General features: G+C 45.5%; 1 protein-coding gene across 4 annotated transcripts in view; it reads left to right on the forward strand.

Annotated features, from left to right (window-relative positions):
* The window catches only part of CAMSAP2 (calmodulin regulated spectrin associated protein family member 2), a 140,445-nt gene that overhangs the window by 15,575 nt on the left and 102,471 nt on the right, over positions 1–22,399 (forward strand). For all 4 annotated transcript variants that reach the window (XM_029062208.2, XM_029062211.1, XM_029062209.1 and 1 more), the window contains exon 2: positions 10,844–11,103. In XM_029062208.2, the coding sequence (XP_028918041.1) occupies positions 10,844–11,103 (260 nt within the window). The remainder of the gene's footprint in view (positions 1–10,843; positions 11,104–22,399) is intronic.

Raw genomic sequence — 22,399 nt, forward strand, 5'->3', positions numbered from 1 at the left:
CACCCACTCTTCTCTCCCTGTCATCTCAACTACGCACTCTTTGATGACTCCTTCCTCTCTCCCTTCAAACATGCCAACTTCTCCCCCTATTAAAAAAAATCCTTCTCTGAGCCCCACTTCACCATTCAGCTTTCTCCCCAACGCCCCCTGCCCATTCCATCCAAGTTCCTCAACTGAATCACCTTTACTTCCTATATCCAACTCACTCCTTGACCCCCTAAAATTTGGTTTTCTTCCACTTTACTCCACTGAGACTACTCTCTCCAGGGGTACTAGAAGCGAATGGCTTAGGGGAAAGAGCACAGGGCTTGGGAGTCAGAGGACTTGGGTTCTAAAACCGGCTCTGCCACTTATCAGTTGTGTGATGTTGGGCAAGTCACTTAACTTCTTTGTGCCTCAGTTGCCTCATCTGTAACAGGAAAGAGTCCGGGCTTTGGAGTCAGAGGTCATGGGTTCGAATCCCGGCTCGGCCACTTGTCAGCTGTGTGACTTTGGGCGTCACTTAACTTCTGTGTGCCTCAGTTATCTCATCTGTAAAATGGGGATTAAGACTGTGAACCCCACGTGGGACAACCTGATTCCCCTGTGTCTACCCCAGCGCTTAGAACAGTGCTCAGCACATAGTAAGCGCTTAACAAATACCAACATTATTATTATTATTATTAAAATGGGGAAGAAGTCCGTAAGCCCCATGAGGGACAACCTGATTATCTTGTATCTATCCCGGCGCTTAGAACAGTGCTTTGCACATTGTAAGCGCCTAACAAAAACCGTCATCATTATTATTATTGCCAGTGGGCCTTTTTCTTGCCAAAGGATCTAAGTCCCCATCTTCCTTGACCTCTTTCTTGGCTGCTTCCAACTTTGCAGACCCCACTCTTTTCTCCTAGGTAAGCTTAGTTTTAATGACATAGATTCCTTCCCCACTCACTGATCCTTTTCAGTCTCTTATTTTGTATTTAGTACAGTCCGTGGCATTTAGTAAATGATTAATAAGTATTGCTATTATTTAAACACTTTAAAAAAATAGTATTTGTTAAGCACTTACTATATGCCAGGCACTTTGCTCAGCCCTGGGATGGTAAGTACAAGTTAATCAAGTTGGACACAGTCCATGTCCCACATGGGGCTCACAGCCTCTTGACAGATTTTACAGATGGGTTAACTGACACATAGGCATGTTAAGTGACTTGCCGAAGGTCACACAGCAGTTAAGTGGCAGACCCCTGACTCCCAGGCCCAAGCTCTCTCCACTAGGCCATGTTGCTTCACTAATCCATTCTGCCGCTGCTTCTCCATCCCTACCTGGCCTTCATCTTCAGTCACTCACTCTCCAGTGACTTCTTCCTCACTCCTTTCAAACCTGTATTCCCTATCCTAAGGGAACTTCTTCTTTGACCCCGTAGCACCCTCAGGTTACCACCTCATCTCCCTCCAGCCATTCCTTTACACCTGTTGCCTCCACTTCCTCCCCAGTTCTTGCCTTTAACTCTCAATCAGTGGTATTTATTGAACACTTACTGTGTGCGGAGCACTGTGCTAAGTGCTTGGGAGAGTACAGTAGAAGAGAGGTGGTAGACATTCCCTGCCCACAGTGAGTTTACAGTATAGCATCTACAGCCTATCCCCTACAATCTGGCTTCCTCCCTATCCACTTCATGGAAACTGCCCTCTCTAAGGTCACCAGTCATCTCCTTGTCAAATCCAGTGGTGTCTTAATCCCCCTTGACCTGCAGTCCAGCTTGACCTGCAGCTGTCTTCGACATTAAAGACCATCCCCCTTCTTGAAACATTATCTAACCTTGATTTCATTACACTGATCTCTTCTAATTCTCCTCCTCTCTCTCTCTGGTTGTTCCTTCTCCATCTCTTTGGCATCCTCCTCCATATTTTAGCCCCCTCACAGTGGGGATCCCTCAAGGCTTAGTTCTGGGTCTCCTGCTATTTTCCTTCTATGCGCACTCCCTTGGAACACTCATTTGCTCTATGGCTTCCATTACCGTCTGTACACAGATGACTCCCAAATTTGCCTCTCCAGCTCTGACTCTCTGCAGTCTCGCACTTCCTCCTGCCTTCAGGACATCTCTACTTGGATGTCCCCATTAAACCTCAAACTTAACATGTCCACAACAGAACTCCTAATTGTTCTGACCAAACCCTGTCCTCCCCCTTGACTTTCCCATCACTGTAGACAGCACCAGCCTCCTCCGTGTCTCACAACCCTGTAACATTGGCATTTATCTTAAAGTTAAAACTCATCTCTCTCATTCAGCCCGCATGTTCAGTCTATCACCAAATTCTGTCGATTCTACCTTCACAGCATTGGTAAAAGCTGCCCTTTTGTCTCCATCCTACTACTACTTGATCCAAGCACTTATCCTATCCCGCCTTGATTATTGCATCAACTTCCTCTCTCACCTCCTTGCCTCCTATCTCTTCCACTCCAGTCCACACTTTTGCGATCTCGATCAGATTTTCTAAAAAAAATCAGTTCACATCTCCCCACTCCTCAAAAACTTCTAATCGTTGCCCATTCATCTCCGCATCAAAGATAAATTCCTTACCATTTGCTTTAATGGTCCTCTTGATCCTCTTCCCTCAATCCCACATCTTACCTTGCTGATTTTTTTTTACTACAACCTAGTTTACAAAATGCACTCATGTAACTCCGACCTACTCACCCTATCTCAGTCTCATCTTTCTCACCACTCTCCCCATCTTCAAATCTTTACTAAAGTCATATCTCCAAGTGGTCTTCCCTGACTAAGCCATTTAGAAATGTATTTTATTGGGCTTCTTTTTCTCCATCTGTGGTAAGTGCAGGTTGGAAGGTATCAAGATCAGGAAAGAAGATGCCTGCAGGTTTCCATTAATCTTTCCTCTCCAAGTTTACGCATTTTTCTGATAGTCTATTTCCACGTTGACAGTGTCCAGAACACCCTTAGTTGCTGGCTTCATGCATAATGGCTGCCCACTGGAAAGTCTCATGTTGACTGGAATGTTAAAGATAGACTCAGCCTTCTCAGATCCGTAGATACCAGTTAGTTGTGTGTGTATATCTGACACTCTGTATTTTAATTTGGTAGGTGGTGCTTACCAAGGCAAGTAAGAGAGGTGGTGCTTACCAAGGCAAGGAAGAGAGTTTAGAGGCAGCAGCATTCAGAAATGCAAAGGGAGTTGTTTATTTTGTGGATTTTTCATATAGCAGGCATCTCGCAAGGGAAATTTGGCTACAGAGATGGGCTGCAAATGAGGTTTTAATCTCTGTTCTTTGTAGTTTGACTATGGATTGTAGGTCTCCTTGTGTGAGAAAATACTCAGCCTGTTTTTCTCCCTCTTGTCATATTCCTTTCCAGAGGTAGTTATTTCAAAGATTACACCTAAGCATTAAGCCTTGATCCTTAATGGAGCTTCTAATCTTGGATGGATGATCCATCCAAATTCACTTAGAGAGAAATAGAGAGAGGGAGAGGGAGAGGGAGAGAGAGAGAGTTCAGGGAAGGGGGATCAGTGTGTTAGTGAGAATGCATTGATTGTGGCGGGTGCATCTTAGAGCATGTTGTGGGTGTGCGAGAAGCGGCATGGTGTTGCCAAGAGGGGAAGAGGTGTATGAAGCCAGAGGGCTGTCCCTGTTTCCCCCTGCTCCCCTGACCCTCTAACCAGGACCTAGCAATTCTGAGTGTCTAGACATCAGGTGGTGTCCGTCTTTTCAGTTATACCATTTGCTCACAAGCACTCAGTACAGTGCTCCACACAGAATCGGGGCTTAATAGATGCCATCGATTGGTTGATTGAGAGGTGAGTTCGAAGTAGGGGGAGAAATACACTGGTTTAACCAGTTCATCAGCATCTGGGCTTTTGCCTTTTACAGGGCTCAGACCTGAAATAGGGGCCTAAGGGTCTTATTGGGTGTGTCTTTGAGTCCAAGCAAGCACTTCCAGATGGGAAATATTTTTAGCATACTGTCAGCAAGCTAGTCATTTTGCCAAGATTAGTTCTTATAGAGGATATGTACATAGCATGGATGTCCTTTGTGGAATGAGAGGAACAAAACAAGAGGACTCATAGTATTCAAATCTGCTCCCCTCTGCTCTCGTTGAGAGTGCTTTAAGGGGCTCACGTTCCGAGAGACCTGCCTTAATCAAGCAGTGGTATTTATTGAGTGATTACTAGATGCAGAAGAGTTGAAAGAGTACAAAACAAGAGTTGGTAGACATAATGATAATGATGGTAATTAAGCGCTTACTGTGTGTTCTAAGCATTGGGGTTGATACAAGCTAATCAGACTGGACACAGTCACACATGGGGCTCACAGTCTTAATCCCCATTTTACGGATGAGGTAACTGAAGCACAGAGAAGTGAAGTGACTTCCCCATGGTCACATGGCAGACAAATGATAGAGCCAGGATTAGAATAATAAGAATAATAGTATTTGTGAAGGACTTACTATGTGTCAAGCACTGTTCTAATCGCTGGGATGGATACAAGCTAATCAGGTTGGACACTGTCCTTGTCCCACATGGGGTTTACTGCCTTCATCCCCATTTTACAGATGCGGTACAGCAGACGAGTGGCAGAGCCAGGATTAGAACCCTGGTCCTTCTGACTCCCAGGCCCGGGCTCTAGCCATGAGGCCATGCTGCGTCCCTTGATCCCTGTCCACAAGGAGCTTACAATCTCCAGTGAGGGATAGTCATTAAAATAAAATACAGAAATGGGAACTAGAGTAGGATAAGTGCATAAGTTCTGTGGGGCCGAGGTTCATATTATTTGCACACAGGCAAGTATTTGGTCCACACAGAGGGGAGGGCAGGTAGGGGCAATGAGGTACTACAGTAAAGTTGTCCTGTGAAGGACAGATACTGTGGGCAGATTGGTTACGTTAATGAAGAGATATAGAACCTAGGGATTGGATGTAGATAAGGGCCTGAAGGAACATAGTAGTAGAAGTGATATTTCTGGAGCATCCCGTAGAGTGCTTGGGGAAAAATACAAGACACAGAAGTACAAGGCATATTCCTTGCCTACAAGGAACTTACATTCTAGTTGGGGAGACAATCATAAAAAGATAAATGTTAAGATGATAAATAATGGAATTGGTTTAGAGGACCCCAGGGTCCCTTCCCATGATTATGATGAACAATGCTTCTTTTTTGCAGATGTCATGTTAGTGAGAAGGGCCTTCCTAGGAGCATGGACACTCGTAGAGGAATAGGGGGGAGAAAAAGGCTGGAAGGTGGGGAGAAGATATTGGGGAGAGAATCAGTAGAGGACATGGGTGAGAAGCACTGTGGCTTAATGGAAAGAGTCCCAGGCTTAGGAGTCAGAGAATTTGGGTTCTAATCCCGACTCCACCACTTGTCTGCTGTGTGACCTTGGGCAGGTTACTTTACTTCTCTGTGCCTGTTACCTCATCTGCTAAATGAGGATTAAGACAGCGATCCCCGTGTGGGACAGGGACTGTATCCAACCCGACTGTCTTGTATCTATCCCAGTACTTAGTACAGTGCCTGGGCACATAGTAAGCACTTAACAAATCCCAAAAAAAATGATGGGGGAGTGTATTGTATGTCTCACCTGTGTCTCTCTGTCTCTCTCTCTCTCTCTGATTCTTATTCCTCTTTTCCACTCCCCAGATTTCCTTCAAATGATAAAGAACACTGCAGCAGACTGCAAGTTGACATGACTGCTTTAGAAAGTGAGAAGCAGCGTGGCTCAGTGGAAAGAGCACGGGCTTTGGAGTCCGAGGTCATGAGTTCGAATCCCGCCTTGGCCACTTGTCAGCTGTGTGACTTTGGGCAAGTCACTTCACTTCTCGGTGCCTCAGTTACCTCATCTGAAAAATGAGGATTAAGACTGTGAGCCCCACATGGGACAACCTGATTCCCCTGTGTCTACCCCAGCGCTTAGAACAGTGCTCGGCACATAGTAAGCGCTTAACAAATACCAACATTATTATTATGTACTGGGAGACCAGAAACATGGCCAGTTGGAGAGCTGGGAAGTGAAGGCAGCCTGGTTTTTAGGAACTCAGAATGGGACATGATGGGGGCTGGGTGAGGAGACAGGGAGATAGTGAGCCGGAAATGACAGAAAAAGGTAGAGGAGGCCTGCATTCTCATTTTACTTTTGTTTCTGGGGACATAAATGTATCCCCCAAAAGCAGAAGTAAATAGCAGGACAGACTTTTAGATTTTGGGCCTGTCCCTCTGAAATTGGGATGTTTAAACCCATAATTGAAAGTTTGTTTTTCTCAGCAGACACCTGAGATCCCATCTTTTTTTTTCCCTGCAAGTTTTTCAAGTGCTTTAAAAAGAGATTTTATTTTGGGGGTGGTCGGGGTGGGGATTCAGTTAGTTTACCTAGCTCTGTCAAACCCCTGTTGGGAGTAAACCTGCCTTTCCACTGCTCCCACCAGAACCACCTTTCCTGAAATGTTGATTTCAAAACCTAGCTAGGCAGCACGGCTCTGAATGAAGTGACATGTTTTGGTCTGGAGCAGGAGAAAAACAGTCAATCCCATTTATTGAGTGCTTACCCCTCTAGACCATAAGCTCGATGTGAACAGGGAATATGTCTTTTATATTTGATTGATTTCAAAGCACTGTACTAAGAGCTTGGGAGAGAATACTATAACAGAATTGGTAGACACATTCCCAGCCCACAAGGAGCTTATTCTTGTATGCTTTGCTGTTGTAAGAGTAGTGTTACCCCTCACTCATTTCCTGGGGGGGAGGGTTAATAGTTGGAAGACAATTAATATAATATAGAATCCACATCTCTAGCCCATCTATCTCTCCTCTGCAGTCCTGTGTTTTCCTTCTGCCTCTGGACATCTCAAGTATCCCACCCTCACCTCAAACTTAATGTGTCGAAAATATCTCCCATCATCTTCCCACCTGAACCCTGTCTTTCCCCTGACTTTCCCTTCACTTGTAGACTGCAGTGCCATCCACCCTATCTTACAGCCTGTAACCTTGGCATTATCCTTGACTCAGATCTCTATCTCAACCCACCTTTTTCATCTGTCACCAAATCCCATCAGTTCTGTCTTCACAACATTGCTAAAATCCACCCTTTCCTCTCCATCCAAACTGCTGCTAACGCTGATCCAAGCACTTATCCCACCGTGATTACTGTATCAGGCTCCTCGTTGACCTTTATCTCCTCACTCCAGTCCATACTTGGACCATGCAGTTCAGGTTTCCCACTCCTTAAGAACCCCCAGTGGATGCTCATCCAGAAACCATAAAGCCCTCAATCCCCTTGTCCCCTCCAATCCTACCTTGCTGATATCCTACTACAACCCAACATGCTCACTTTACTCCTCTAATGCCAACCTACTCCCTGGACTTTGAAGCCATCTATCTCCCCTCTAGCCCTTTACCCACGTCCTGCCTCTGGCCCGGAATTCCCTCCCCCTTCAAATCTGATAGACCATCACTTTCCCCATCTTCAAAGCCTTATTAAAGTCATATCTACAAGAGCCCTTCCCCGGCTAACTTTTAATTTTCCCTACTACTTTTGTGTTGGCTTTGCACTTATTTGGATTTCTTTGTAGCCTTTAAGCATCACCCCCATCTTTAGCCCATCAACATTTATGTACCTATCTATAATTCATTTTAATGTCTCTCTCCCCTTCTAAACTCCAGTCTCCTTGTGGGCAGGGAGCTCTGTTTTTGAGTATTTATTGAGCACTTACTATGTGCAGAGCACTGTACTAAGCGCTTGGAATGTACAAATTGGTAACAGAGACAGTCCCTGCCCTTTGACGGGCTTACAGTCTAATCGGGGGAGATGGACAGACAAGAACAGTGGCAATAAATAGAATCGAGGGGAAGAACATCTCATTAAAACAATAGCAAATAAATAGAATCAGGGTGATGTACATCTCATTAAACAAAATAAATAGGGTGATGAAGATATATACAGTTGAGTGGACAAGTACAGTGCTGAGGGAGTGGGACGGGAGAGGGGGAGGAGGAGAGGGAAAGGGAGGAGAAGAGGGTTTAGCTGTGGAGAGGTGAAGGGGGGTAGAGGGAGCAGAGGGAAAAGGGGAGCTCAGTGTGGCAAGGCCTCTTGGAGGAGGTGAACTTTAAGTAGGGTTTTGAGAGGGGAAGAGAATTAGTTTGGCAGAGGTGAGGAGGGAGGGCGTTCCAGGACCACAGGAGGACGTGGCCCAGGGGTCGACGGCGGGATAGGCGAGACCGAGGGACGGTGAGGAGGTGGGCGGCAGAGGAGCGGAGCTTGTGGTGTGGGTGGTAGACAGAGAGAAGGGAGGAGAGGTAGGAGGGGGCAAGGTGATGGAAAGCCTTGAAGCCTAGAGTGAGAAGTTTTTGTTTCGTGTGGAGGTTGATAGGCAACCACTGGAGGTTTTTAAGAAGGGGAGTGACAGGCCCAGAGCGTTTCTGCAGGAAGATGAGCCGGGCAGCGGAGTGAAGAATAGACTGGAGCGGAGAGAGACAGGAGGAAGGGAGATCAGAGAGAAGGCTGACACAGTAGTCTAGCCGGGATATAACGAGAGCCCGTAGCAGTAAGGTAGCCGTTTGGGTGGAGAGGAAAGGGCGGATCTTGGCAATATTACAAAGGTGATACCGGCAGGTTTTGGTAACGGATCGGATGTGTGGGGTGAACGAGAGAGACGAGTCAAAGATGACACCGAGGTTGCGAGCCTGAGAGATGGGAAGGATGGTCGTACCGTCCACGGTGATAGGGAAATCAGGGAGAGGACCGGGCTTGGGAGGGAAGATGAGGAGCTCAGATTTGGTCATGTTGAGTTTTAGGTGGCGGGCAGACATCCAGGTAGAGACGTCCTGGAAGCAGGAGGAGATACGAGCCTGAGGGAAGGGGAGAAGACGGGCAGAGATGTAGATCCGCGTGTCATCTGCATAGAGATGATAGTTGAAGCCGCGAGAGCGGATGAGTTCACCGAGGGAGTGAGTGTGGATGGAAAACAGAAGAGGGCCAAGAACTGACCCCTGAGGAACTCCAACAGTTAGAGAATAGGAGGGAGAGGAGGAGCCTGTGAAGGAGACCGAGAATGACCGGCCAGAGAGATAAGAGGAGAACTAGGAGAGGACAGAGTTGTACTCTCCCAAGGGTGCTCCGCGTACCATAAAAGCTCAATAAATGCAATTCAGTGATTGACTGGCATACTCTTTTGTTGCCTTTTGGGTTGGAGTTATTTTTGTTTTCATTAGTCCTTTCCAGTTTCATTAGAAGCACGAAAGAACATTTAGGTAATTATGAATGCTGAACAGGAAGTTCCGGGGTTTTTTTCCTTTTTTTTTTTTATGGTAAGTTTCAAGCACTGTTCTAAGCACTGGATTAGATATGTTAATCAGGTTGGACACAGTCCCTGTCCCACACGGGGCTCACATTCTAGATCCCCATTTTACGGATGAGGTAACTGAGGCACAGACAGTGAAGTGACTTGCCCAGGGTCAACAGCAGATGAGTGACGGAGCTGGGATTAGAACCCAGGTCATGCTCTGTCCATTAGACCACACTGGTAGGATCTGTAATGTTGCAGTACTCATTCAGATGTATTTGCTGTAATCACTGGTAAGCGGTTGCTGCTCTCCTGGAATTGGTCTTTAGGGAGGAGTCCAAATCCAAGAGGAAAAAGATGGTGGTGCCCCTGCTTGTAGAAGGTGTATGGAAGAGAAGCAGCATGGCTCAGTGGAAGGAGCCCGGGCTTGGGGAGTCAGAGGTTGTGGGTTCTAATCCTCACTCCCCCGCTTGTCAGCTGGGTGACTTTGGGCCAGTTACTTCCCTTCTCTGGGCCTCAGTTACTTCATCAGTTAAATGGGGATCAAGATTGGGATTCCCAAGTGGGACAACCTGATAACCTTGCATCTATCCCAGCGCTTAGAACAGTGCTTGGCACATAGTAAGCGTTTAACAAATGCCATCATTAATTATGGAAAAATGATGTATTCTGTAGACTTGAAGATATCCTTATATTTTAATCTATTGAGGAATTTACTTGGCCTGCCATAAAAAATTACTCTGTCATAAATCACAGCTTCTTCATTTGTTCAGTTTCCCTTCCCTCTCCAGTCCACAGGTTCCTCTGCTGCCACCTGAGCATTTAAGCTCTGCGGAAGATTGCGAGTATTTGTGTGCATCCGCCTTTTTCTTTCTTTCTCCTCTCTGTTTATTATTTTAGTGTCTGCCTGCCCCTCTGGTTTTTGTGCTCCTCGAGGGGAGGAATCATGTCAACTAATTCTTTTGAATTCCCGCTGAGTGCTCAGTACAGTGCTCTCTATGCAGTAAGTGCACACCCACTCACTGATTTGATAGCGGGCTACTGGGCTTTGAGATCCAGGGCGGGGATTGGTGTGTGGCTGAGACCAGAGTGGCAGAGCTTTATACAGGTGTTTACTGGTAATAGCAGCAAATCGGCGATCTGTGATGAACGGGTTCTGATCTGCTGTTAGGCTGAGTGGCGGGTGAACAGTTGGATTTTTCTTTTGTTTGGTTGGGTGTGGGGGGGAAATGGGGAGGTGTCGAAGCACTAAAATGTTGGAAAATCTATTTAGGGGATTTTACGTGTCTGTTTTTGTCTTGCCAAGGAAAGGCTATTTTGCACTCTAAAGCCAACCTTTACTTTAGTCAGGTAAGTCAAACTCATTTTCAAGTTGGTGGGACCCATGGGCAAATATTTAACCACTCAGTGCCTCTTCATTGGCAAAATGGGGAAACTATAGAGTGAAAGAAAAAAAGCGGGACTCCCTTTCAGGATAACTTAGATTAGGCTGTTTTGCACATCTGGTGGATCATTGATGAATGCTTCGTTCATCCTAGAGTTTTAAGGGAAGTATTTTCTGATCTCTTTAGAAAACGTTCCAGAGGAACTGCAAGAACCATTTTATACGGACCAATATGACCAGGAACACATCAAGCCACCCGTCGTCAGTTTGCTTCTCTCAGCAGAACTCTATTGTCGTGCTGGGAGCCTTATTCTCAAGAGTGAGGCCGCAAAACCTCTTCTGGGACATGATGCTGTGATCCAGGCTTTAGCACAGAAAGGCCTCTATGTCACTGACCAGGAGAAATTAGTAACAGAGCGCGATCTGCACAAGAAACCCATTCAGATGGTGAGTATTTTATATTTCTGTTAACCACAGGCGAAGCTTGTACATCGGTTGTATTTATTGAGCGCTTGCTGTGTGCAGAACATTATATTAAATGCTTCATGCGTAAACGTCATTTGAAAACCAGCAGAAATGCTTGAAAAATATTACTTAAATTTGCTGTCATCTCTTACGTAGAAGTATTCTTTGCATACTCTGCACCCAAATGGGAACTATTCCAGAATTTTAATCAGTTGACTCAGTTTAGAGAATTAATTTTTTTATGGTATTTGTTAAGCATTGTCAGGTATGCCTGTCAGGCACCGGACTAATTGCTGGGGTAGGTACAAGCCAGTCTGGTTGGACACAGTCCATGTCCAACATGGGCCTCACAGTCTTAATCCCCATTTTACAGATGAGGTAAGTGAAGCACAGAGAAGTTAAGTGGCTTGCCCAAGGCCCCCCTGCAGATAAGTGGTGGAGCTGGGACTAAAACTCAGGTCCTTCTGACTTCCAGACCCATGCTGTATCTACTAGGCCACACTGCTTTTCAATCTTACTGACTAATCTAGGTTATATAGACATCTTTTGCTTGAAATGGAGATCTTTCACTCAGTTTACAAAAATACCTTTTTTCTACGCCCCAGTTAAATTATTTTTTTTTTTTTAGCTAAACTGACCACAATACAGATCCATTGCCACCTTCTAGACTGGGGTTTAAGCTTGCCAGAGGTCAGTTTTGAGAATGTGGGACACTGCTGCAGGCCAGCTTCACCTGCTGTCCTGTGGAGAGGTGGAGCTTGTGTCAGTCAAATGTAGGGCAAGCGTTCGTCCTCTCCCAACAGACCTTTCTGGAAAAACAGGATCAGACAGTGAGTTGAGATAATCCCTCATATATGGGACAGTCGACAACCCTTTGGGTGTTATATTTTGCAAGCGCACTCTGATTTTTCCATCATCACCTCAATCTTCCTGTCTTACGCTCTAAAAATTTACCTTCCAGAAAAAAAATGGAAATGTGCCCACTTTGAATTATTATTTCAGTCCTTCGTTATCTTAAAGTAGCTGCTGAAGGATAGAGTAATACGATTGATTGGATAGGGTAATGTGATTGATTAGATGGGGAGTAGTGGAAAGAACCAGGGTCTGGGAGTCAGAAGACCTGGGTTATCCCGGCAATACCACTTGCCTACCCTGTGACCTTCGGCAAGTCATTCACTTCTGTGCTTATTTCCTCATCTGTAAAATGGGGATTAAATGTTTGGTGCATCTGTCCCTTAGACTCTGAGCCCCACGTGGGGCCAAGGACTACGTCTGATCTGATTGTACTGAATCTACTCTGGCACTTAATACAGTGCCTGACACATAATAAACACTTAATACATTCCATAATCAATATTATTAGTAGTGACTCACCCAACCTCATGATTTCGGGTGACAAAAATTAAACGTTTAAATTGTGATTTTTTTGCTTTATGTGGAAATAGCAGAAATTTGAATTCAATAAACAATATGCTGTTGATAAACCAGTTGTCGTATAAAAATGTAGGGAGAGGAACCATTTAACAAAAGACTGTTGAAAAATTCTTCACTAGAAAAATTCAACTGTTGTAGACAAAATTGCTTGTTCTTAAATCGCGTTTGCATGTGGTTGATTGTTATTGGCAAAAGCATCCGTGTGTACAAAGGACATTAATAATAAAACCAAATAACATAATCATTATCGGAGAAAAATGTGTTTGTGGATGCATTTCATCTTCCTCAAATTGAAATACGAGAGTAGATAGGTGTTTCTTCTGAATAGTTTATGTCTTTGAATAAGCAATTCCTTTTACCTCTCTAAAGTCTTAGTGTTGTAAGTCTCTAGTATCTGATCATTAATTTGCAGTTTAAAGTTTTTTTTATTTTTTTAAATGTACTTTTTTATGGTATTTAAATGCTTACTGTGTGTCAGACTCTTTACTAAGTGTTGGGGAAGATATAAGATAATCAGGTTGGACACAATCACTGTCCCAAATAGGGTACACAATAACTGAGGTAACTGAGGCACAGAGAAGTTAAGTGACTTGCCCGAGGTCACACAGCAGACAAGTGGCAGAAGCGGGATTAGAATTCAGCTCCTCTGACTCCCAAGCCCGTGCTTGTTCCACTAGGCCATGCTGCTTCACTATTTAATAAGTGCTTACTATGTGCCACGCAAGCTGCTAAGCGCTGGAGTAGATAGAAGAGAATCAGGTTGGACACAATCCCTGTACCACATGGGGCTCTCTTTCTAAAAGTAGGAAAAAGGAGGATTTAAATCCCATTTTACAGTTGAGGTAACTGAGAGGCAAAGAAGTTAATTCATTCAGTCGTATTTATTGAGTGCTTACTGTGTGCCAAGCACTTTTCTAAGTGCTAGGGGTGGGTGGGATACAAGGTAATCAGGTTGTCCCACGTGGGGCTCACAGTCTTAATACCCATTTTACAGATGAGGTTACTGAGGTACAGAGAAGTGAAGTGACTTTCCCAGAGTCACCCAGCTGACAGGCGGCGGAGCCGGGATTAGAACCCACGACCTCTGACTCCCAGACTCAGGCTCTTTCCACTGAAGCATGCTGCTTCTCGCTGCTACTAAGGGTTAGCAGAGTACCACACAACAGTAAACTCATTCCCTGTCCACAACAAGCTTGTAGTCTAGTTTTACTTTAAAAAAACGAATTAAAGAGTCCATATCATTATTATCTTTTTGTAGCATGTTTTACCGATTCAGTTGAAGAATAATTCTGATAACGTCAGCTTTACACAGACTCCCCACAAGAGATCCCTTAAATCATTCTTTTATTGAATAGTTCCATGAAGTGATTCACTTTTCTTGCCTAGTTCTGTATTTCTGAAACTTCTAATCAATGTTAATACCAAAATTAATCTAAAAACCACATCTATTTAAAAAATGTCTCATATGAAGTCAGGGTGAAACTGAAGTTGCCACTTGTTGGCAAATGAAGTAACTGGAACGTTTCTGCACAGACTCGACAACCCAAGAAAGCTTTAAAGCAATGTTTATGTCAGGGGGTTGTGACTCATAAAACTTACACTGTTAGTCATGGGTCGTGGCATCCCTGTCACAATAGTCTCGATGTCAGTGGTGCCAGCCAAGCAGCCTTTAAAAGCCTAGCGTTGCCCAGTGCCAGCGCTTAAGCAACGTGACTAACGATTGACTACAGTAGCCAAAAATCCCCGAGATGTGCACCAACCGCCCTGAATTTTCCATCCCCAAATTGAAAGAGATGGAGATGTAACCAGCTTCACGTGCCCCCTGTCAGTAGTGTATTTGTCCGATGTGCACTTTTTATTTAGACTTTTGATCAGTGTGTGGCGTTCCCTGTCCCCACTCCAGTCTGCCAAACCACTGCTCTCCCCATCCTGAAAGCCACCCCCCTCCCAATATCCCACTTCCTCCAGGAAGCCCTCCATGTTTCATTCATTCAGGCATATTTATTGAGCGCTTACTATGTGCAGAGCACTGTACTAAGCGCTTGGAATATACAGTTCGGCCACAGATAGAGACAATCTCTGCCCGATGACGGGCTCACAGTCTAATCCGGGGAGACAGACGGACAAAAACAAGACAGCATAATCATGATAAATAGAATCAAGGGGATGTACACCTCATTAACAAAATAAATGGGGTAATAAATAATATATACAAATGAGCACAGTGCTGAAGGGAGGAGAAGGGTGGGGGGAGGAGCAGAGGGAAAGGGGGCTTAGCTGAGGGGAGGTCAAGGGGGGAAGGGAGAGGGAGCAGAGGGTGGAGGGGGAGCAGAGAGGGAGCAGAGGGAAAAGGGGAAGCTCAGTCTGGGAAGGGCTCTTGGAGGAGGTGAGCTTTAAGTAGGGTTTTGAAAAGGGGAAGAGAATTAGTTTGGCGGAGGTGAGGAGGGAGGGCATTCCAGGACCGTGGGAGGACATGGCCTGGGGGTCGACGACCGGGATAGGCGAGAACGGGGGATGGTGAGGAGGTGGGCGGCAGAGGAGCGGAGCGTGCGGGGTGGCCAGTAGAAAGAGAGAAGGGAGGAGAGGTAGGAGGGGGCAAGGGGATGGAGAGCCTTGAAGCCCAGTGTGAGAAGTTTTTGTTTCGTGTGGAGGTTGATAGGCAACCACTGGGGGGTTTTGAGGAGGGGAGTGACAGGCCCAGAGCGTTTCTTCAGGAAGATGATCCGGGCAGCGGAATGAAGAATAGACTGGAGCAGGGAGAGACAGGAGGAAGGGAGATCAGGGAGAAGGCTGATACAGTAATCCATCTGGGATATTATAAGAGCTTGTACCGGTAAGATAGCCGTTTAGCTGGAGAGGAGAGGGAGGATCTTGGTGATATTATAAAGATGAGACCGGCAGGCCTTGATGATGGATTGGATGTGTGGGGTGAACGAGAGAGCCGAGTCAAGGATGACACCGAGGTTACGGGCTTGAGAGACGGGAAGGATGGTCATACTGTCCACAGTGACGGAGAAGTCAGGAAGAGGACAGGGTTTGGGAGGGAAGATGAGGAGCTCAGTTTTGGACATGTTAAGTTTTAGATGGCGAGCAGACATCCAGCTGGAGACGTCCTGGAGGCAGGAGGAGATATAAGCCTGAAGGGAGGGGAAGGGAACAAGGGAAGAGATGAGCAACACCCAACAACCACCTTTAACAACTAGGTATTTTATTCCTGTCTTTAGCATTTGTGCATATATGTACCTTTGTGTATTCAGTTATTTATTCAGCTGCTTTATCTTGATATATTTTTGTAATAGCGTGTCATTGCTCTTTCTCCTGTCCCCATGATCAGTAAATACTTTCAGCTTGCCTTTCCCATTAAGTAGACCTTAAGTGTCGTGAGGATAGAGTGCATGCCCTGCCTCTGCTTCAGTCCCTTAATCAGTGGGATTTATGGAGCACTTACCATGTGCAGATCACTGTACTAAGCACTTGGGGGAGTCGATAGACATGTTTTCCCTGCCCACAACGAGTTTACAGTCCAGAGGACCGTCGCTCACTCCCAAGTGTACTTAGACTGGTTCTTTGCCATCCTGAGGTGCTTACTCAATACCCTCGATTCTACACGACTTGCTTCCTCGTTCCCTTTCTTTTGTCATTGAGGAGGAAAGGTTTAAGTGTATTCTCTTTCTTTGCCACTGTTGGAATGTTTTTCATATGTTCACATCATTAAACGTCTGTCTTCCCCTCTAGACTGTGAGCTCGTTGTGGGCAGGAATGTCTGTTGCTTTATTGTTCTCTCACTAGCGTTTAGTACAGTGCATTGCAAACAATAGGCGCTTAGTAAATATGAATGAATGAATTTGTAACTGATGCAGAGATTGTCAAAGGACGTGGGTTCTGATCCCGCCTCTGCCACTTGTCTGCTGTGTGACCTTGGGCAAGTCACTTAATTTCTCTGTGCCTCAGTTACCTCATCTGGAAAATGGGGATTAAAAGTGTGAGTCCCACGTGGGACAACCTGATTACCCTGTATCTACCCCATTAGAACATTGCTTGGCACATAGTGAGCGCTTAACAAATACTGCAATTATTATTATTATTGTTAATAATAATAATAATAATACCGGGCCATCGGCAACCCTTGAATCCACTTCGCCCCTTTCATGCCGCTTTGTGAAGCTCTCTGAGAGTGCAGTAAGTTTCTATTACAGATCATTTTATCAAAAGGCCTTTTAAAATTACAATTTTAAAAATATGACTTTATGCCCTCGAGTCTGTATAATTACACGGGGGGGAAATGGAGGTCAAGAAAATTATCTTGAATATTGTAGCTTGCCTTGTGGCATTATTGGGTGATGAGGTTTTTTGAACTCCCTTCCTTGAGTCATTAGTGTAATAGCTTTGATGATTGTTTCATTCATTTTGAAGTGTCATGTTTAATCTATCTCAATGCCACCGTGCTTTTTAAAGGAATCATTCATTTATTCATATGGAATTTTCCACTAAAACATATCTATCCTTGAAATTCAGCACTTGTGGCTCTTCCTTATTGTGTAGTGATCAACAGACTATGAGTTTATCAACGTACACTCTGGAACGGGAACTGTGTCCGACTGATTAACTCGTATCTACCCCAGCACTGAGAATCGTGCCTGACAAATAATAAGTGCTTATAACGTATACCATAATAATAAATGATAGTATTTATAAGAGTATTTAGATATAATAATAAAGGAAATGAAATAAATGCAGTGATGATAATGAAGTACTTAAAGTGTGAGCCCCCTCTAGACTGTAATCTTGAAGGGGGCAAGTAATGTGTCTGTCTATTCATTCAGTCGTGTTTATTAAGCACTTACTGTGTGCAAAGCGAGACTGAGCTCCTTATCTTCCCTTCCAAACCCTGTCCTCTCCCTGACTTCCCCATCACCTTGGACAGCACGACCATCCTTCCCGTCCGTCTCACAGGCCCGCAATCTTGGTGTCATCCTTGACTCTGCTCTCTCATTCACCCCACACATTCAATCCGTCACCAACACCTGTCACTCTCACCTTCTCAATATCACCAAGATCCACCGTTCCTCTCCATCCAAACTGCTGCCGTGCTGGTACAAGCTCTCATAATATCCCGACTGGATTATTGCATCAGTCTCCTCTCTGATCTCCCTTCTCCTTGTCTCTCCCCACTCCAGTCTATTCTTCATTCCGCTGCCCGGCTCATCTTCCTACGGAAACGCTCTGGCCATGTAACTCCCCTCCTCAAAATCCTCCAGTAGTTGCCTATCAACCTCCGCATGAAACAAAAACTCACTCTGGGCTTCAGAGTTCTCCATAACCTTGCCCCCTCCTACCTCTCCTCCCTTCTGTCCTTCTACTGCCCACCGCGCACACTCCGCTCCTCTGCCGCTCACCTCCTCACGGTCCCCCATTCACACCTATCCCGCCATCGACCCGTGGCCCATTTCCTCTCACTGTCCTGGAATGCCCTCCCTCCTCACCTCCACCCTAACTAACTTTCTTCCCCTCTTCAAAGCCTACTGAGAGCTCACCTCCTCCAGGAGGCCTTCCCAGACTGAGCCCTCCCTTTCCCTCTGCCCCTCCTCCGCCCCCACTCCCCCTCCTCCCTCCCTCTACTCTACCCCCTTCCCCTCCCCACAACACTTGTGGATATTTGTATATATTATTTATTAGTCTATTTTATTGATGTATATATCTACGATTCTATTTATCTTGATAGTATTGATGCCTGACTGCTTATTTTGTTGTCTATCTCCCCCTTTTAGACTGTGAGCCGGTTGTTGGGCAGGGATTGTCTCTATCTGTTGCCGAATTGTACTTTCCAAGCGCTTAGTACAGTGCTCTGCACACAGTAAGCTCTCAATAAATACGATTGAATGAATGAATGAATGAATGAATGAATGAATGAATGAAGCAAGCACTGTATTAAGCACCTGGTAGAATACAACAGACAGACAGATACGTTCCCTGCCCTCAACGAGCTCAGAGGTTAATATACAAAAGTTGTTTATTGTTATATCTTACTCTCCCAAACACTTCGTACAGTGCTTTGCACACAGTAAGCGTTCAGTGAATAAATATGGTTGAATGAACTCTCCCAAGCACTTAGTACTGTGCTCTGCACATAGTGAGCATTCAATAGATGATGCTGCTGAAGATGGTGAGTACGGTTCCCGAGAACTGTGCCGTGCACTTGGAAACATGCGTTGAACTCCCAACGCTCAAGAAGCCTGTAGCTGAAAGGGGAAAACAGCAGCCATAAAGAGATAAAAAAAAATAGCGTAAGTACAGAGATAACAAAACGTTAAAACACAGGGTAAGAGTCTGGCTGTCCTCCTCTGCCGTTTCTCTGTGCTGAACTCCCCGGCATTCCCCTGGCAGTCTGGATTTCTCACCACCAGGGATGGGCTTTGGGCCAGGAGTCCGGATCCCACTCCGGTGAGGGCTCCACCCTGATGTAGGATCATTTCCCTCTTGCTGCAGTTCCACCCCACCCAGACGCTCTGTCTCTGGCAGTCCGTGACAGCTGCGTGGGGCCTGAGCGAGCTTGCCTCCATCTCCTTTTTCCTCTCATGGACTCCTCTCTGCTCCGCTCACCCTCACATGTAGGGAAGAAGCACGGCGTAGTGCATAGAGCATGGGCCTGGGAGTCAGAAGGTCATGGGTTCTAGTCCTGGTTCCTCCACTTGTCTGCTCTGTGGCCCCAGGCAAATCACTTCACTTCTCTGGGCCTCAGTGACCTCAACTATAAAATGGGAATTGAGACTGTGAGCCCCGTGCGAGACAGGGACTGGGTCCAACCTGATTTGCTTGTATCCACCTCAGCGCTTTGTAAAGTGTCTGGCTCATAGCAAGTGCTTAACAACTTCCACTTTGTTATTATTATTATTATTATTAAAGCAAGGGTCCTTTGGCACGTGACTCTAACAAGAGTATTTATTAAGTGCTTACTCTCTGCCAAGCACTTAGGATAGATAGAAAATCAACAGATTGGACACACTCCCTGTCTTTTAGAATAGCAGTGATTAGATTAAAAATTAATTCTTATTGTGGTACTTGTTAAACACTTCCTATGTGGGAGACACTGTTTTAAGCACTGAGGTAGATACAAGGGCGGACACAGTCCCTATCCCACTTGGGGCTCACATTCTTAATCCCTATTTTACAGATGAGCTAACTGAGGCCCAGAGAGGTGAAGCGACTTGCCCAAGGTCACACAGCTGCGAAGTGGCAGAGTTGGTATTAGAACCCAGATCCTTCTGCCTCCTGGGCCCGTGCTCTGTCCACTCAATAGAGTACGCATTGCTGTGATGGTTATTGTCTGTTTTCAAGGTAGAATTGTGAATTTCAAACTAGAGGAGATCATTTCCTCTCATAGCCATTTAATGCATTGGCAAATGGGGCAGAATCTCTTTTCCTCAAGAGGAGGGAGACAGTGCAGGTACCTGAATAGCACTTCTCCCAATGCTTATCACCACTCCCTCTTCACCTCTGTGCGCTGCTTGTGCATATGAAAAATAGGCAGCAAAAGAAAGAACATTTGTAGAGCTCTGGGCATTTAGAGGGTTGGGGGCAATTGGACTGGACTGTTCTTTGACCTCCACTGAGAAGGGTCCACCATGACAAACTATTCCCAAAGTTCTTGATGTTCCCAAGCAGCGGGGCCTAGTGGAAAGACCACAGGTCTGGGAGTCAGTAAACCTGGGTTCTAATCCCGGCTCCACCAGCTGTCTGCCGCGTGTGACCTTGGACGGGTCACTTAACTTATCTGGGCCTCAGTTCCCTCATCTGTAAAATGGGGATTCAATACCTGTGCTCCCTCCTACTTAAAATGTAAGCCTTATATGGGACCTGATCTATCAGCATGGCTTACTGGAAAGAGCCCGGGCTGGGGAGTCAGAGGTCATGGGTTTGAATTCTGGCTTTGCGATTTGTCAGCTCTGTGACTGTGGGCAAGTCACTTCACTTCTCGGTGCCTCAGTTACCTCATCTGAAAAATGAGGATTAAGACTGTGAGCCCCACGTGGGACAACCTGATTCCCCTGTGTCTACCCCAGCGCTTAGAGCAGTGCTCGGCACATAGTAGGTGCTTAACAAATACCAACATTATTATTGAAGTGCTTGTGAGCCCCACATGGGACAGGGACTGTGTCCGACCTGATTATCTTCTGTCTGCCCCAGTATTTACCCCAGTGCTTATTGAACTGCTTAACGAATGCCTTTATTATTATCATCACTGTTATCAATGTTATTATCATTATCAGCTGTGAATGAAGGTGAGTGATAACAGACCTGATTACGTGCCTGCAACTGTATAGACTCTGCGGTTTCTGCGCTGGAAGTTGTCTTCTAGATTTCCACATCCCCTCCAAGTTCCCCGTGGGCAGGGAACGTGTCTGCCAACTCTGTTGCATTGTACTCTCCCAAATTCTTTGCCCCGTGCTCTGCATACTCTAAGCATTAAATAAATACCATTTCTTGGTAGATCTCTCCAGAAGAACAGAGCTGGAGGAAATAAAATAAGAGAATTGTTGAGGTTATGGTCAATTAAGTACGTTCCTGAGATACTCGTCACAGTGCTGAAACTATAGCCAATTCACGACCTGCCTGCTTTGGGTTCTAGACCCAGCTTTCTAGATTCCTAGACATCCCTTGCAAGCCGTAATTATCTGAGTGTTAAAAGACTCAGAGACTCTCTTGGAAGCAGCGTGGCTTGGTGGAAAGAGCATGGGCTTGGGAGTCAGGTCATGGGATCGAATCCCGGCTCTGCCACTTGTCAGCTGTGTGACTGTGGGCAAGTCACTTAACTTCTCTGTGCCTTAGTTCCCTCATCTGTAAAATGGAGATTAAGACTGTGAGCCTCACGTGGAGCAATCTGATTACCCTGTATCTACCCCAGCGCTTAGAACAGTGCTGTGCACATAGTAAGTGCTTAACAAATACCAACATTATTATTGTTATTATTACTAGGGTTCAGAAGGACACCTGTCTGCTGCATGGCCTTGGACAAGTCATTTAACTTCTCTGTGCCTCAGTTACCACATCTGTGAATGGGGATTATAACTTCGAGCCCCATGTGGGACAGGGACTGTACACATTTAGTATGCTGCATGTGGTTTCTAACCAACATGGTTTGTTAAGCTGGGCCAGGGAGTCAGAAGGACCTGGTTTCTTGTCCTGTCTCTGCCATTGGTCTGCTGTGTGACCATGGGTGAGTCACTTAACTTCTCTGTGCCTCAAGGTACTTCGTCTGTAAAATGGGGATTAATTATTATTATTATTGGTATTTGTTAAGTGTTTACTATGTGCAGAGCACTGTTCTAAGCGCTGGGGTAGATACAGGGCAATCAGGTTGTCCCACGTGAGGCTCCCAGTTAATGCCCATTTTATAGATGAGATAACTGAGGCACAGAGAAGTTAAGTGACTTGCCCACAGTCACACAGCTGACAAGTGGCAGAGCCTGGAGTCAAACTCATGACCTCTGACTCAGAAGCCCAGACAGACTCTTTCCACTAAGCCACACTGATTAAGGCTGGGAACCCAGCGTGGGACAGGGAATGTGTCCAATCTGGCTTGCATCTACCTTAGCGCTTAATACAGTGCCTTGCACGTAGTAAAGTGCTTAGCAAATAGCATTTTAAAAAATCACTATTTCACTCTGGTTGTGCAGATTCCTTTGTCTATCTTTGCTCCAGATGGCGGGTCATAGACGACAGTCTAACAAATTAGGGACGATCTGACCTGATAACCCTGTTCATCAGTGGCTGCTTAATTTCAATAATTCTAAACTGAATGAGCTTGAGAGGTGGGACTAGGAGGCAAAAAGGGAAACATTTTAGT

Source organism: Ornithorhynchus anatinus, chromosome 4, assembly GCF_004115215.2.
Source record: "Ornithorhynchus anatinus isolate Pmale09 chromosome 4, mOrnAna1.pri.v4, whole genome shotgun sequence".
Classification (NCBI taxonomy): domain Eukaryota; kingdom Metazoa; phylum Chordata; class Mammalia; order Monotremata; family Ornithorhynchidae; genus Ornithorhynchus; species Ornithorhynchus anatinus.